Below are 18124 nucleotides of genomic sequence, written 5' to 3' on the forward strand. Positions count from 1 at the left end.
TTTTTCTTCCGTTTTCAATATTAAAACGGCTACACAAAAATTCACCAATTTTTGGTAAGTTTTTTTTTTTTTTAATGCACGCTGATATGACAGCTGTCACAATACAATCTAATAAAATTGTTTCGAATGAAGTTAAAGACAACCTAAGCGCTACTAGAGCCATCTTACGGGAAAAACCGAACAAACTCTTTGGCCAACCCAGTATGATACAGTTCTATAAAATTAGTGTGCCTGCCTCTCCTGCCTCCCCTTACCCCTCCCTCCACATCTTCCATTGAGGCCACTCCTGAGACAGCAAGAAAGACCAACACCTCCTTTTCCTCCTCCTGCTCTTCAGCCTGCTCAACGTGACGACAACAAGGATGAAGCCCTTTACGATGACCTACTTCCACTTAATGAATAGTAATCATCATGCTGTACAGTTAATAAATTTATCTGTTGTGTATGTGTGTCTCTGTGTGAAAATCTAATAACTATATGGCAAGAACTGTATGAAATATTTTTGTGTCATCATCATCACCTAAGTATTCATCATGTAGAACACTGTGTGTAAGAGTTGAAGTGGATAGCCGCTCCTTACATAGGCGTAAGGTGAGGGATATTTAATATAAAATTAATACTGTGTTAGTTTTCTTACTGTTTTACTTTGCTTTTGGAGAACTACATTACCATACAGTATGCCCCCCTCTCTCGTAACTGGAGAAACTGCGTATCTGCCTACCTTCACAGGCAAGTGGTTTTTGAAAAAACATATAACAATGTTCCCAATACAGTATTATGAATATGACTGTACTAACATATGCCATAAAAATTTTATAACGATTCATTCACTAGTATATAGGCTGGCTACTGTGAAGCAACCATATCGAATATGCTAGGCTACCATAAAGCAATCATATGGCTGCCTCTCTGTTAACGCTGCATGAATTATTATACATGTAAATAAATATAAATTTCTCACATTCTTTTCATTTTTGATGTCTACTGTTAGTATTACATATAACATCTACAGTGTTTGTATTATATTAATAAGACAATATTGACCAAATTGATGTAGGTACTAACAGATATTCATCTTGTAAACAGATGATGTAAACTTACAGCATCGATAAATACAGTTCAGTACTGTAAATGTATTTTCTCTTCCTTATGATTTTCTTTATAACATTTCCCTTCTCTAGCTTACTTTGTTGTAAGAATACAGTATGTAATACATATACAAAATATGTGTTAAATTAACTGTTTATGTTATTGGTAAGGCTTCCAGTCAACAGTAGGCCATTAGTAATTAAGTTCTGGGGAGTCAAAAGTTATACACAGATTTGACTGCTCAGGGGGCTGGCACCCCTAACTCCCATTGCTGTCCAAGGGTCAACTTATGTATTTGAAATTCTAAAGTATATGACCCCATTAAAATCTGCTATTCACCTGGGCTGTGGTCATTTTGACAATAATCCCCCCCCCCCAACAACTATTCAAAGTTCTTCAACTGCTCCTGAGAAACCTGTAGTCTGAACTAAATGGGGAGAGGGAGCAGAGGTGATTGTTCACAGGCTGATCTAAGTATCATCCTGAATACATATTAAGAAAAGATGTAGACACATTTTAAAGAAGTTTCTTAAATCTGTGCTAGGTTGATGTTTAAATGCTTTCCTTCGATTAGCTGTGTTCCCTAGCCATCATTCTCTTCCTAGCTAAAGCTTCTGCGATTTAGTAAGTTATCATAATTCTCTACACATTGCAAAATAATTTTCAATTAAAATCTCCTTTCAGCTCCATTTACTTCATAGAAAAATCTACCATCCGTAACCTGCCTGAAGCCCTGCAGAGCAAATGTTCCTCCTGGAACTGAGAGACCACACATAAAGGCCCAGAGGAAGCATGTGAATGTTAGCCAGGTTAGGCTCTAGGTCAGGGGTCAGGAAACTACGGCCATGGACCAAATCTAGCCCGTCCCCTGTTTTTGTATAACTTTTTTAAAGCTAAGAATGATTTTTTACACATTTTTAAATGGTTGAAAGAAAACAAAAGAAGAATATCTGTGATATGTGCAAATTACATGAAATTCAAATTTCAGTGTCCATAAATAAAGCTTTATAGAACACAATCATGCCCACTGACTTATGTGCTGTCTATGGCTGCTGCTTTTGTGGTATAATAGCAGAGTTGAGCAGCTGTAACAGATACCATATGGCCTGCAAGCCTAAAATGTTTATTATCTGGTCCTTTAAAAAAAAAGTTTGCCAACCTCTGCTCTGGAAGATGAAACGATGACCTCAACCAATTCAGAGAATCCAAAATTATCTGTCACTATAGAAATTCTAATTAGAACTCTGAATTTTCTGTGGAGTCTCATTCTCTACTAATCTAAATTTCAGACACATAAACTTTAAAATATGGTTTAGTTTTCATAAAGTTAATGGTTTGACTTTGCCAAAATGATTACAATTGGTTTCAACAGGGCTATTTTTACTTCTGTATAGTTTAATAAAGATTTTTCTTTAAATTAAAATTTATTTAAAAGTGTAGAACGACAGATTGCAAACATAGTGCAATATTCTTTATATGAAGTTCTAGAATAGGCAAACTAAACCTATGGTGATAGAAATCAGGTCAGTGATCCTTTCTGAGAAGGGAGAGGCATGAGGGAACTCTCTGGGGTGATATTTTGATACAGAAGTATGGACCACACAGGTAAAGGTATAAACTTACGCATTTTAGGGTATGTAAGGGTTGGAAAAACACACACCAAGAGAAAAAGTAAAAAAATTTTTTTCAAAGATGTCTTATAATTGCTTTAAAATTCCATTAAGACAGGCAGTCTAAACCGAAAGGAACAGATTACTTACAGATTTCAGCTGAATACCCTGCCGTATCTGGTCTAAAAGCGCATCCCTTCCAGAGCAGGACACCGGTCGACTGTTCTGTTCCACTTTTTTTAGCTGAGCACCCTCTCTGATTTGATCTAAAAGAGCTGCTTTGCTTCCTGCAGAAGTTGGAACCTGATGGTCACCATCGGAAGGGAGGCCGGGGGGAGGTGGCGGCCCCGGCGGCGGGGGAGGTGGAGGCGGCGGGGGCGGTGCCGCCGGCCCCGCCACCGACATTGGCGGAGGAGGTGGCGGCGGCCCGGAAGGCGCTGAGGAGGGAAGGGCCGGAGGAGGGGGAGGGTACATCCTGTTTGGCGGTGGCGGAGGCACCCCGACACCTGGCCTGGACGGAGGCGGCGGTGGCGGCGCAGCCGAGGGAGCTCTTGAAGGGGGCGGGGGAGGAGCCCCTCTTCCCCGGGCAGGAGGGGGAGGAGGGCCCGAACTGTGCGGAGGCGGCGGGGGAGGAGGCGGCCCTCCCCGGGACGGTGGTGGAGGTGGTGGTGCTGCAATGAAAACAGAAAAAAAGAAAAGCATGCTTTCCCCCCCCAAAACATGATACTGAAAAAGCGGCTCATTTCAACATGTATTAAAAAAAACCAATATGGGGGGGAAAAAAGAGGCCTCATCTTTGTATGTTACTTTACAAAGATACCTGGGCACAGATGATATCTTACAACTCTATTTGGGACTACTCGGCCTGAAGATCGCCTTCCTGGTCTATCTTGAAAAAATACTAGCTAAAATAGTAGAATTTAGTTTTTAGGAATCAGCACCACTTATCAAGGTAAGGGAATAAACACATTTTTATGTAATAATAATAATAAAACTATAACAATGATATCAAACATTTTGGGCAATAAGCGACATTTTACATTTTCATAAAAATGGATACCTTCTCTCTTTAAAGAATCAAGTATATTTAGTTGTTTTATAAAATTAATTTACATTCAGAATTAAATAGCTAATGTAGAATAATCTATTAGAATTTATTCAAGTTAATCTGAGCTAAACTCAAAACTTTTTGACAATGTAAATCTTTGTCACCTAACTTACATTTGTAATTTATATTGTCCTACATTTTTACATGTATAGAACATATAATAACATATAATACAAGTTATGTAATAAATATATATTATAGTGATATATAATACAATATATCATGTATATATTGTATCTGTTGTACTATATTAATAAAAGATGGTCAGCAATTCCAGTGATGGCATTAAGGGAGGCTGGTTGCTCAGCTGAAATGTTCAACTACTTATCCATTAACAAATTAACTGAGAATTTCTAAACACTGTAAAATTAAAGTTATTAATAAAATATTAACATTATCCTGGTAGTAATGACATATACATTCTTATTTTACTTAAGGGAAAATATAAGCTAAAATAGAGAAACAAATTCAAAGTACAAAATTTATTACATTTCTAGAGACATGATTTTACCAACAGCATACACAAACTTACATAATAATGAACTTCATTATTTCTCCATTCATTTAAAGAGTGACTAGAAAAAAATAACTATTTTTAGGAATAAAGAAATCCTAAAACCCATAACAGCTATTTGTATTTACTGGTACCAACTAATATATTATTGATGGATATTTTGACAATCTATATAATAAAAATACCTACCTTAATTTCAAATAATAATAGGCTCAGATGCTCAATAATACAATGATACCAGAGAAGAAAAAGCCCCCCTCAGTTCAAAGGAAATCAAACATTATCTTCTGATTTTATTTGGGACTATCAATGGGAAATACACTCTAAAATATGCTATCAAATATAGTCATGAACATTAGATGAAATATACGGAAAGGCCAAAGCTCACAAGGGTACTGTCTCCTGGCATAGAAACTTTTAAAACTGGAAATAATATATAGCTGCAAACAGGACAGTCATCCTACTTGGATACAGGCCATCACTGAGGGAAGTTCCTATGATTTACACTCAAGGCATACTGGAGATCTGGGTGTTGCAGCTAAGGTTCACCCAATTTTCTCACCAGATCCAAGGCAAGGAGGTTTAAACTTGCTAAAACCAAATTCTTTTCCTAACATAATTTGTAATAACAGGGTAAAACCAAGAGGATATGGCATATGTATATTATGTATACTCCCTGAATAAGATAGTACATCAAATCCTTCAAGCAGATACAAAGATTTCATTTTAATCAGCTGAGGTTTACATTTCAAAAAACAATGTTGTCTGAACTAGCATTTTTATGATTTAGTTGTTTGTTAATCAAGAGGAAAAGGACCCACTCTATTCTACTACAAAAGGTATTAGTCCATCATTTCCTGTGGTTTCACCAAGGACTCTGGAACCATAATCTTTTCTATGTACAATGATGTATCTCTTCAATAGATAGATTTAAAGTTCTTTTGAACTGGGAATAAGCACATTTATTGGAATAATTTGGGATTCAGCTAATACCCATTCAAAGAGACAGTAAATTATTGTTCAGGCAAAGGGAGAGCCTTAATTGATAGTGAATAAATTATCAACTGCACCAAGTTTGGGTACAGCACAAGTTCAGCATTTCTATTATCTGAAAAGTGAGCAGTAACATCTCTGTATTTTCATGAGGAAAACATCTATTACCAACTTTCTATTTTTAAAATCTGTATTATGCCTACATAAAAAAAGGAAAGTATGCAGAAGATATGCCATATCATACCAAGGTAAAAATGTGAAAGAATTAAAACAGGAGGAGAGGAGAGACAGCACGTTAGGTTCACATGCACAAAAATGTCTGCTGAGCAGATCACACACCACTGTGAGAAAGTCTGGCGGCCTACAGATTTTCGAAACTGAGTCACACAAACACCAGAATCAGAATGACAATGATAGTTCTTAGATATTTAATAAAGTAAAAAGCATGACACAAACGTTACAACAAATAAAACTGTTCTTACTATCAAAGCTTAGTTAGAAAAGAAGAAAGACTGAGGCTTATGGAAAAAACCCCGTCTTGATGCTGCACTATAAAGAAAAGTTGATATATTTAACTTTCAGATATTATTTCAGATCAAATTAATATTAAGAGTAATTGGTAGATAACTCTAGATATTTATTTAAGGGAATTATAAGCAGAAATTGTAAAATAATATAAATATAACTAATATTTAAAAGAAATGTAGTTTTATAGAATTCAGGAAACTACTCTCATGAAGATGAAGTAAACCAGGCAAGTATTATTCAAGACAAATTTAAACTTATGGGAATACTAACAACTCTCTGAGTAGTCATTTATAACTGCATGTTTGCTTATGTTTAGTCCTCCCCACTGCCCCAAATTAATGTAAAAACGTAAGTATATTTTATGTAGGTTATTGAAATAATGCCAATTGTGAAAAGCAATCACTAAAAATAAGTATATTAATAAAAACAGTGGTGCCGTTAAGAGGTAATCCACAGAATTTCAAAAAAATTATCTAAATTACAGATGAAATATGAGCTCTGACTCATATAGAAATAAACTTCCTTTTTTACTTTAGCATCTATGTAACATTAGTTACATAGCCCCAAACATTAGTTTGAATAGAAGGCAGAAAACCTTACTGGATGTTAGATTTGGAGGCAGGATAAATGAGTTGTAGCTTCTTTGAAAATAAACACATGCATAATTTAGTACACTGGGCCAAATAACATCCCCCATACATACCACTCCACTGTGGTGGACCTAAGAACAGATTATTAGAAATTAATGGACTTCAAACAATTGCAAAGACACACACACAAAAAGATACACTGGAAATCACAAGGTCTCCTACTTTTTACAAATTTGATTACATGATTTTACAAAATAAATTTCAAGAGATTTAAGTTTTACAAAATATATTTTTATGATAACTTCATAAACTTCTCTGTCTCTAATTTTTTTCATACTTCTGAACACACACTATGTTTTACCTAGAAAACATTTCCTTAATAAAAATCATTAATCTGTCTTTTTATTCTTCCTCTAAAAAAATGTACCTTCTATAAAATCAATCTTGGTTGTCTAAAAGGTTTCAAACTGGGAGTTAGATCCTTGAGTATATGAATCTTGAGTATAAGTTCCCAAAGCATGTTTTATGTAATGCCTGTGAATTTTTTTTGTTTTAGGTAATTTAACTGAGGAAAGACCTTGCCTAATTTGATGTTTTAAAAGCAATTAGAATAAAAAGCAGTAATAATAAGTTTAAAAAACAAACTCAATTAAGTTAATACAGACAACTCTCAGTTACAGATATTCAGGTGAGAGGGCAGCAGTATGGACTAACAAATGTCAAGAGTATTTATAAACTTATAAATTCAGAGAACTCAGAGAGACCCTGAAAATATTTTGGTATAAGGTGAAGGTGAGTGGTAACAGTGGAGAAAAAGAGAGTCAAGGAACAAACTAGGGGTCCACAAGACCTTCCATCATCTGTATACTAACTGTAACTACAACTCATTCTGGCCGCATTAAAAAACAATGTTGCTGTGCCCCAGATGTTTTTATTAAAAATCCACAGAATTTGGAAATGTAATCTCTTCATGAAATAAGATAAATTAGCATCATACTAGTTTCAGTGGAACTAGCATTGTGTTTCCACAACAGTAATTATGACTGTATACTTGTTTATATACCTGTTGTCACACCAGACTAAGATTTCTGGGGGCAGAAACCGTACCTTTATATCGAAATATCCTGAGTAGAGACCAGTGCTGACATAACAATGTTTACTGAATATATGAATGAGTGAATGAATGAACATCAGCAGTGAAAAAGATACAGGTAAGTCAAATACCTAATTGAAAATGAGTTAAATTCTTCAGAAGAATGCTATGATTAACTGGAGCTTTTGTTTTGCTACACTATCTATCATGAGTATGCAAAGACTAGGAAGAAGAAAAGTAACCCCAAATGAATAAGGTGGCAAAGAGATAACAGTCATATTAGAAAACTCAGAATTAACTGTATTTGCATTTTACTGTGATAATTATTAAGATATGACCAAAAAACAAGGTGATTTAAATAAAATATCAGATCTTAAAAGGTTGCAAGTTGTTTGTGCTCTCAGGTACCGAATGACAAATTTTATACTTTAGCCAAGAAAAAAAATGTATTTCAAAATAAATAGATTTTTCATTACTTATATTCTGAAAATGCTTATTATACATTACAGAATTCATGATTATATTTAAATTACTACTTCTGAATTGTAATAAAAACATTGATAGTGGTCTCTAAGATTCAGTAAGTGAAATATTATGCAACTATTATTTTTTATTCTAAAACAGATAGCCAGAAGATATTGTATGAATTTTCATTAATTTAATATAAGACTTTTTAATAATAAGGAAAGCCTTGACAAGTTTTTCAATTATACTGAAATAATGTAAAACACAGTACACTGGGCCAAACTAGTTCTCCATAAATTTGAACATTCTGCTTAAGGAAGGTTCACGTGAATGTATGTAGCTGTCGTCCACAAAACTGACCTCAAAAGATTCAAAAGAAAAAATAGATCAGAATGCCTGAATAGAAATAAAAGTTACCTTGCCTTCGTAGTTCATTTTTAACAGCTTCAACACCTCCTGTTTTTTCAATGAAGTCATATATAACTTTTGATGTTTCTCTGTCTTTAAGTTGTGCCTCTGAGATTCCACACAGATCAAAAAGATTCTTCAATTCTGGATCCAAATTATTCAGCTACAACAGACAAAATAACTGCTAACTATAAAACCTATGTCAAATTTTTTACAATAGCAAGTTGAAATATTATTCTCATATCTATGCCCTTTATGAAATTATTCTTTTATGTTTATAAATTTTTAATATAGTTAGATTATTTATATGCTAACTAAACTGTCTTATAAAAAATAGAAAAGATAAGAACGAAGAATAGGTTTTACATTTTATCTCATCTCTTTGTTCCCTACCTTTAAAAAGAAGGCATCTCATTTAAAGTTTTACTAATCCTTTCATGACTCAGACATCTCTAATGCTCACCTACTATTCCACCTTGTCCTAAATAAGATTTAGGTATAATCACAAATACCACAAAAAAAGTAAATCATTTGAAAATTTGAGGTCAAGGACCTCTTTATGACCCAAGCACCCTGTACAGTGCCCAACACAAAGAGGCACTCAAAAACATTGTGGTGTTAACACTGTAGTTCTAACAAAAATAACCAAAATAATTTTTGACCCCAATCACAAATAATATTTCTTTTCAAATAATTTTTCCAAACCCTGATTATCTGCCGAATGTTAAATACGTAACTTAGGTAACCAAGTTTCAACTATTTTGCTCACAATGCTATAAATTAATGAATGATGCAATTGCCAAAAAGAATAATAGAATAAAAAGATCTAGATAATTTTAACAATTGGATATTCAGAATTTTATTATAGTACTTTCCAGTAATTTGGCATATATTCCCCTCGAATGATCACTTTGCAGAAATAATTTTCTTCTCTTGGCTTTCAAAACATAGAGTTTTTACATTATAGTAGATAAAGCCAAGGAGTTAAAAAAAACTTTCTCTTTAGAGACTTAGCCATCAATGATAGAACAGTCTATGATTTAAAACCTCAGTGGAATATGAACATAAATACAAGCACATTCCAATAAACACTAGAGTTAACAAAAATGAATAAGAATAAAAGTCTAAAGATAGGCCATGACATTCCCACATATTTAGAATAATAATGCTTATGGCTTGAAAAGACACTTACATCAAAGCCAGTATTCGGATCCCAACCAACATGTCCAATGTGCCTAAAGCAGTAGATAGAAAAATATAGAAAAATAAAATGCATAAATGGCATTAAAAACCTAATATATATGAAATCCAATCCACTCAGTGAATTTTTGGCCTGAACTAACAGTTCTCATAGATATAACCATATTCAAGGAAAAACTGTACAAGTAGTCAAGAAACCAGGATTCTAGCCCAGGCTCTGCTACTAATTGAGCCGTAACATTTTTACACAATCTTTCTGAGTATCCATTTCCTTAACTGACAAACTAGCATAAGAACACAAGCATTATATGTATGAGAGGACAGGAGTTTTGTAATGAAGTAATGAAATAATGGATAAGAGAATGCTTGAGATATGTCAAATAAATACCAAAGGTATGATGCCTACTATAGACTGAGTGTGTCTTCCGAAAATTCCTATCTTGAGACCTAATCCCCAATGTGATAGTTCTTGGAGATGAGGATTTGGGGAGGTCATGAGAGTGGATTCCCCAAGAATGGGATTGGTGCCCTTAAGAAAGAGGTCCTGGAGAGCTCTCTCGCCCTCTTCCAACATGTGAGGACACAGTGCGAAGATGGCTGTCTATGAACCAAGAAGTGGGACCTCACAAGACATCGAATCTTGCCTGCCTCTTCCTTTCTCACAGCCTCCAGAACTGTGAGAAATAAATTTCTGTTGTTTATAAGCTACCCAGTCTATTGTATTCTGTTAGCAGCCCAAACAGATTAGGACAATGCCTTTAGGCAATTTCCAAATATCATTTATAGGGAAAAGTGAGATTTCCTTTTCATGTCCAACAATTAGTTGAAAAAACAACTCTAATTTTTCTTTTCTCATGGGTGGAAAAGTAAATAAACTAAGATTAATAAAACGTCTATTGAGCAATAGCCTTTAAAAAACTCCAACAAAATTTATAGCTAAAAAGGTTTGCAAGTGATAAATATAAGGGTTCTCCCAAAAAGCAAACCAAACTTTCTAACAATTTAAAAAATCAAGAGCAGAAATGAGTAAATCAAAAGTAAAGATAAGAATAATAAAAGAACTGTCTTACTGGAAATTGCTTGGTGTTCCAATATCTGCCTTAGTTAATCTCTTCTTTTTAGCTTTTCCTTTTTTCTTTTCTTTGGTATGGGAGATGTTGTTGACTTGTGGACCATAAAATCTATTTGTTGTAATTTCTGGATTTTTTATGTCAACTGTTGCCATGGGTAGATTAGGACCTGCAAATAAAGTCAAAATAATATAAAAGGGATATAATTTAAGATAACAATTATTACAATCATAATTTATAATTTAAATATTTTTTCCTGCAGTAGGACCACTTCATTACTATAAATTATTTAAATTTTAAACCTGCATGTTAATTTTTTATAATTTCAAAAATTCCTATATTTCCAAAGTCTATAATAAATTCTTTTTTTTTTAAAGTGTCTGTCTTTAATTCCATATAACTTTCTTACAGATTATACCATCAGTTACCTGAAGTGAAAAAGCAAAAGAGAAAGCAAAGCAAGACGCATATGCCCAAAACAGAGCAAGGGCAAAAGAATTTCATAAGGTGAGCAGCCACCGCCCCCCCCAATTTTTTATGTCTAAGGCACATCAGAACTATAACTGATAAATGTTATTATTCCCTCCACAGAAAACATTAGAGACACTTCGAGCCAAAAATATATGCTGACTTTCCGCACAAAGTGTAAAGGTTTTTTTTTTTTTATTATGTGTAACACAAAGTTATTTAAGTCAATAAATTTTTAAGGAATTTCACACGTTCTGATTCTTTCCACTGCCAATCACCTTAGTTCCTCCAAACTCATAATCTTCAAGATAAAACAGCCCTTTCAAAAAGAAGTTATCATGTGAGTCAGCCCACAATTCTTTTAGTTAGGCGTCTTTGATCTCCAATGAAATATGGACACACTTCAAAATTCCCCACCTGTAATCTTTGGGTTCCAATTTCCTCAAGCAATTTACTTTAGGACCATGTTTAGGGTCAGGAGATGGATCTGCCTGGTTCTGAATTTGACACCCTCTAAAAACGTATTAGGTTCAAATCATATTCACTCCTAAGCCATCACACCCTAGTACAGATCATTGGGATATGCCAATACCTAAGATAAAAAGTTTGTTAGGTTTTTCACAGTTTACTTGGCAGCTCTGTCTTGTAGTTCTTTCCCACAGATCTAACAGGTAGTTCTATGAGTAAAGGAAACCACGCAGTTAATCTATGAGGCGTTTCCAACGATGTAGGTTTACAGAAAAAGCCCCATCGGGATAGACCTCAACTATAATAAATTCTTAAACAAATTAGCATAGATACATTATTTCATAGCAAACTCTTTTTATAACATTAAATCTCATGAATATAAATTTTCAACAAGAATTTAAATTTAATTGCTCTGATCCATCAAATTTTGACTGTAACAGCCTCACATCCAACACATTACTCATTGGTAAAGTGGCATATATTACATGGGAAGAGTAAAAGAAGCATCGACTTTGTTTTAAATCTAGTAAAGAAGTCTAGTCTTACTTCTTTATTTCAACTTTATTAGTCTATGATGAACAAAAATTTATACAAATATTACTACCATTTTTTTCAAAATCTGTCATACTTAAGTCTAGTAGTATTCTCCCCATTATTATACATACACTTTGGCTAGCAGAAGTACACAGCTCAAAAATTTAAAATAGAAAAATTCTCAAAACATTCCATCTTCCACAAGGATCAACAGTAAAAAGATCTCAGGCATCTTCAGGTATTATTAATAGCATCTTCAGGAATGACACTAAACGTAGCACACAAAAATTTGTTTTGTAATTCACAGAAGTATTTTGGTCTTAAAAGTATGAGAGTCTGAACAAAATATATTCATCTTAAAAATTCCTTAAAAAATTTAACCAAAGGGCAATATATGTTCCTTAGAGATCCCATTTTAACATATGATTCTCTGACATAACTTCCTATTAGACCAAATTCCTCTGAGATGATATTAATGATGACTTTTAAAATACTGTATAAAATATAATCACTACTGTGCAGAGAAACAGTCAACATAGCAGGCCTGAGACTGCTATCTTTAGAAAGGCCTGCTTTGCAAGGTTGGCCCTTAGCTGGCATCTAGGATCTAGGATTTCAAGAGGGTTCCCATTATCCCCTGATAAGATGGGCTCATTGTGTCTCAACTATTTGTGCTAACAATGTGGTTTATGCTGAATACTTGCTTTCCTTCTGGGAGTCTAGAATCTTGGTATGTCCTAGACAGAAGACGCCCACGTGACTAGCTCCCAATAAACCCTAGGCACTGAGCTTCTTTAGACAACAGTTCATGTGTGTTGCAACAATTCATTGCTGGAGACATTAAGCATATCCCCTGTGACCAATGAGAGAATACTCTTGGAAGCTTGTGTGTAGTTTCCCCCAGACTTAACCCCATGTGTCTTTCCCTTTTGTTAATTTTTGTTTTATATCCTTTCACTGTAATAAATCTTTGCCATGAGTACCTCTATGTGCTCAGTCCTGTGAGCCCTAATGAATCACCAACTGGAGGAGTGGTCTGTGGAATCCCCAACGCAAGCATAGAATGGCAGACAGAAATCCCAAGACATTACAGGCTAATGTATATCGAGTGATCACTAAATGCTAACTTGACTATAATTCTTCAATTATGCTGAAAACCTCAAATGCATCCTATTCATAAAAGTTGTCTGAAATAAAATATTTACCTATATGGGAAATTATATATAACTAATTTTCTCTCCCTCAACTCTACTATTAAAGACAAAATAGAGTTAAAATAAAATTATAAATGCCATCTGCCACTTTATCAGACAAACAATTTTGAAAGAGGTGCAAAATTCAGCTATTTTCCCTTAATATTCAAAGTCTAATTACATAAGTATAATATGTAAATGTCTAAAGTTCTATTTATAATTTCACACAAAATTCCATGGGAAGTTGCTCATATTGGCAAGAAATAAAAATTCTTCTTGGAAAAAATGGAAGCTAGTGAACAATACGGATAAAACCTTTAAAAGCTGATTCAGTGTCAAGGAATAATCTGAAAATAATTGGATCAAAAGTTAAAGGTTAGTTAAACAATATAGAAGGCTTATTAAATAGTAGATAAAGAATTGGATTTTCAAATTGGTTCAGATTCAAGATTTCAGAATTCACTGTAGTTTCACAAAATAAGGGACTTATTAAAAATATCCAGAATTTGAGAGTTAGAGGGTTGAATTGGGGTGATACTAACATTTTCATAGACTTAATCTAGTAATATGTTTTCACTTCTCATTCTTCCCTTTCTGCTTTCTCTCCTCTTATAGTTTATCATTACCAATCATCATCAGCAACACCGTCCAAATTAAGATGTTGCAAATTATTACTCTCCTATCTTTACACTTAATAACATTTAAGAACTTCCTTGAGACAGACTTAGGTTAAGTCAGAGTTAGGCACTCTCTTTATACATGTCATCCTTCCTGAAATAGGTGTCCAAATAGTAATAATGAAGGAACAACCAGATTCACCATTAAAAAATAACAAAAAATTTGGGAATTCCCTGGCAGTGCAGTGGTTAGGACTCTACGCTTCCACTGCAGGGGGCCGGGGTTCGATCCCTGGTCAGGGAACTAAGATCCCTCGAGCCATGTGGCATGCCAAAAAAATGAAAACAAAAATTTAAAAATTATCATTAGTTTTTAGGAAAAAAATAAAAACATTTTGATGCTACTTTAGTTTACATAAAAGTAACCAATTATACTATGGATGTCCTAAATGCTATAGAGCTGGTAAGGTTAATAGTTTAAATTATCCAAACCAGTAAATTCTTTTCTGGGAAACAATAAAGTTAAGGTTCTTATAAGCCTGATTTATAACTCACTAGAGAAAATAACTCAGCCATCTCCGAAGAAAGCTCAAGGATGAAGAAGACAGGTATAAAATATAAGTGATACGCAGAATGAATACCAAAGTTTCCCCTCCTCTCTCTACCCCAAAATCAGGTGTGGATATATTGTTATGCATCCACCAAGCAGTTCATAAAGCTGTGGCATTAGCTCCTTAGTGTCCTTACACATGAACTTCATCAGTACTGGTTAAAACATTATTTAATTAAGTCTACATAGAAAAATCCAGATTACAGAGATGTACAGAAAATTGATATTCGCTGGGAAATTAAAGAGCTTTTCTAAATCTTTCATTTTACAGATAAAAACTAAGGACAAGAAGAGTCAGGTGACCTGTCTAAAGTCACACAATTAGTGACAAAGGGAAAGGTGGACTCTACTATCTTGGTTCCTACTCCACTACTCTTTCTATTAACTATTATAACTTTTTTCACAAAAGTTAAATGACAAGGTGATTGATAATGCTAACTTTACAAATGTTATATTTTATTTCTTTACCAATTTATCAGTTCTCTTAGTTTGCAGTCCAACAGTTCATCATTCAAGAAATACTTACGAATAACTTTCAAAATTTAGAAAAAAGGCTTTTTACACATTTAAGAGATTAGGTATTTGGATATTCCTGTTGACAAGCGTCATTTTACAGTTTGAAGATGTTAGGAAATAAATTTAAAATAATGTTCTAAAGCCCAATTAAATATTTGTTTCAAAAGTGACAGACCAAAAAAGTGATAAGTTGTATAAGGCACAGAGTCATTTTTTAATAAAGTTTATGAAAGATATGGTAATGGAAATACTCAAATCATATCTAGTAAAGTTTAATTATTCCATTTCTGAAATTACACTCATCCTAAGAACATGTACTAAGTAAACAGATAATAAAGGGGACTGTTTCCCTTCTTTTTCAAAAAGCAGTCAAAAGACAAATTACCTTCTTCTGATTAAGGACAACTGTCAGAGAAAAGATTTTTTAATATTCTCACTGAACAGCATTTCTAGTTAATTTTAAAACTAAAAGAACAAACTAAAGTCTTCCCCTTAATTACATAAAAAGCAGAGAGCTCTCACCAAGGTAAAATAGTTGAGAAATAGGGGGCCTAGAGGCCTCTAATGTCAAGCAGTCATGAAGCTGAGAACAAATCACTGGAAAGCATCTAAGCTAAAAGGTGAGACTGACCAATAAAGAAAAAAAAGAAAAATATACGGATTAGGAGTTAATGAGGAAGACACTGAATTGTATTTCAGGAATATATGTTACTTCTACATAAAGTGTCTTTTTAATAGTTAACAATGTGAAAAAGGTTTGCTAAACTGATCTTCTAAATGAGGATCTGGGACAAAGCTCCTGTATGGACACTGCTAGGCAGTTAAGGTGTCCACTGCCACCTAGTGGCAGTGCAGCAAATGCAAAAAAGTAATATGCCACCTGCAAAACAGTGGTCTCCACACCATGAGGAGAGCAAGGCAACCCACTGCACAGCAGGAGAAAATATTAAAACTTCTATTAATAATTATGTTATGTATATTTTAAAAATATATAAGTATGCAAATATTGTCAAGACATGCTGTATAATTTTGCATTTTAACAATGCCATTTTTTTAAACTCTCCTTTCATTTAATGAAAAAAAGTTTGGCACCACTGTATCAAAGGGTTAAAACTTTAGATCTAAAGATTTAAAACCAAGAACAAACTCAGAGAAAGAAACTGCATTTAATTATGAGTATCTCTCTTACTATGGGTAATAAAATTGTAAGACACCATTGTCACATAAAGAATATCCAAATTCTATTATGGATTAGGTGCCTTTTCAAAAATATATTTTATATGTATTGAAAAGATTAAATTTTAAAAAAACCATGAAGTATTTACATCCTTAACTTTAATTATATTATTTGTACAACATCTACACTTTAAAATCTCACTCAGGTTACTTTCCCCAAAGATGGTACCACTAGGAAGCCTTCTGCACTGGTAATTAATATATGCTCACAGAATGCCAAATAGTTTAATAAATTAAAAAAGACATTAAAATATTGAGCACAGAACAAGGGGGAAAAATTCTAACGCCACATTAAAGGTTCACGGATGAAGGACTTCTGGCTCAGCTGCTTCTGCTTCCTTTGTTTCTGTGACATACTAGCTGCATACCTCAAGGCATGTTACTTACTCTCTCCAGGTCTCAGTTTCTCCTTCAAAATCATCTTGACACAGCACAGTGGTTAAGGGGGCAGGCTCTTGAGTTAGAACACTTGAGACTGAATCTTGCTCCACTTTCCTAGTTTTGTGACCTGAGCAAGTTACCTATTTGTGCCTGTTTACTCATCTGAAGTAGGGATGATAGCAGCTACTTCATATGGTTTCTGGACAGTGCCTGGCAGGTAGTAAGTGATCACTCAATAGTAGCTGCTATTATTATCACTGTCATTGTCTTCATCATGATAACTATACTGATTAAGCACCATGCTAAACACTTTGATTACTTCATTTATCTCCAAGCAGCCCTATAACGTATTAAAAATTTCCATTTAAAAGAGAAAGTCAAAGTATATAACACTTGGCACATGGTAAGCACTACTGAAGGTACAGTCAGAGTTTTTTTAAATTATACTAAAGTAAGTAAACCAAAATTTAATACAGCAATATTTGGTTCATGTTTTTGTATCAGGAAAACAAATTTAAGGACAAAATCAGAAGGCAATATATTGGTTTAAAAGAAAAAATACCCAACAACCACTAACAGTTGTCATATATTAAGGACTCTGTACTATATTAACTGTTTCCCTGAATAATCACTCTAAATTCTGATGAGAGAATTTGAGATGCCTTTAAAAAGCAGCAGCTATATTCCCCATTATAACGAAGGCTCCTGGAGCAATGTTCTTTACTATCATAGGGTCAGGGGTCCCACTTCAATCTGATGAAATCCACGGATCCTCTCTCCCCAGAGAAAAGAACATATATACTTACAATATTTGGCACAAAGTTTCAGCGAGGGTTTATGGGGCCCAGGATGAGACTCTATGCCCTAGAGATCTGGCACCTTCGTATTCTGCTTTTATTCTTTGGTATAAATATATATATTTTAAATGAATCCATATTACTTCAAGTATTCGTTAGCAAATTAAGGAGAATTATGTACAGCTACTATGTGTTCTAAACGCACCAGCACAGTAAGCATAGCTACTATCTGTTTAAACACACCAGAATAGTTAAGTGTTCATTCTTGAAAGGGGCTAGTTTTATATTCCCAGTGTGAAATAATCTTTTGAAATAAGAAAAAAAAAGACTAACATGAAAATAGGAAATGAACAAATATGCTAGATAAAACTTACCACTTTTAAGGAAGACATTAAGACCAGGTTGTACAATTTCTAAACTTAAACAACTGTGAATAAGGAATTAAGATATAAGTAATAGTGATATTCACCCTATACAGTCTTCCCTCATCCTAGAAAAAAGCCAAAGAATAGTACATTTCTAAGTCCCATCTGTTATTTATTTTAAAATAAGAACACAATAAACTATAGTATTTAATCGTAGATATTAAATACTAGGTATTAATATATGATACATGTTTCCACAAGGATTAAATTA

The 18124-nt window shown here is 33.8% G+C and overlaps 1 protein-coding gene across 2 annotated transcripts in view; it reads right to left on the reverse strand.

Moving 5' to 3' along the window:
* Positions 1–18124, reverse strand: part of WASL (WASP like actin nucleation promoting factor) — a 66664-nt gene that overhangs the window by 9721 nt on the left and 38819 nt on the right. For both annotated transcript variants that reach the window (XM_082845999.1, XM_082845998.1), the window contains exons 6-9: positions 10669–10837; positions 9591–9633; positions 8408–8561; positions 2850–3370 (exon numbers count right to left, since the gene is read on the reverse strand). In XM_082845999.1, the coding sequence (XP_082702125.1) occupies positions 2850–3370; positions 8408–8561; positions 9591–9633; positions 10669–10837 (887 nt within the window). The remainder of the gene's footprint in view (positions 1–2849; positions 3371–8407; positions 8562–9590; positions 9634–10668; positions 10838–18124) is intronic.

This window comes from Leucopleurus acutus (genome assembly GCF_964270905.1).
Source record: "Leucopleurus acutus genome assembly, chromosome: 9".
NCBI classification, from domain to species: domain Eukaryota; kingdom Metazoa; phylum Chordata; class Mammalia; order Artiodactyla; family Delphinidae; genus Leucopleurus; species Leucopleurus acutus.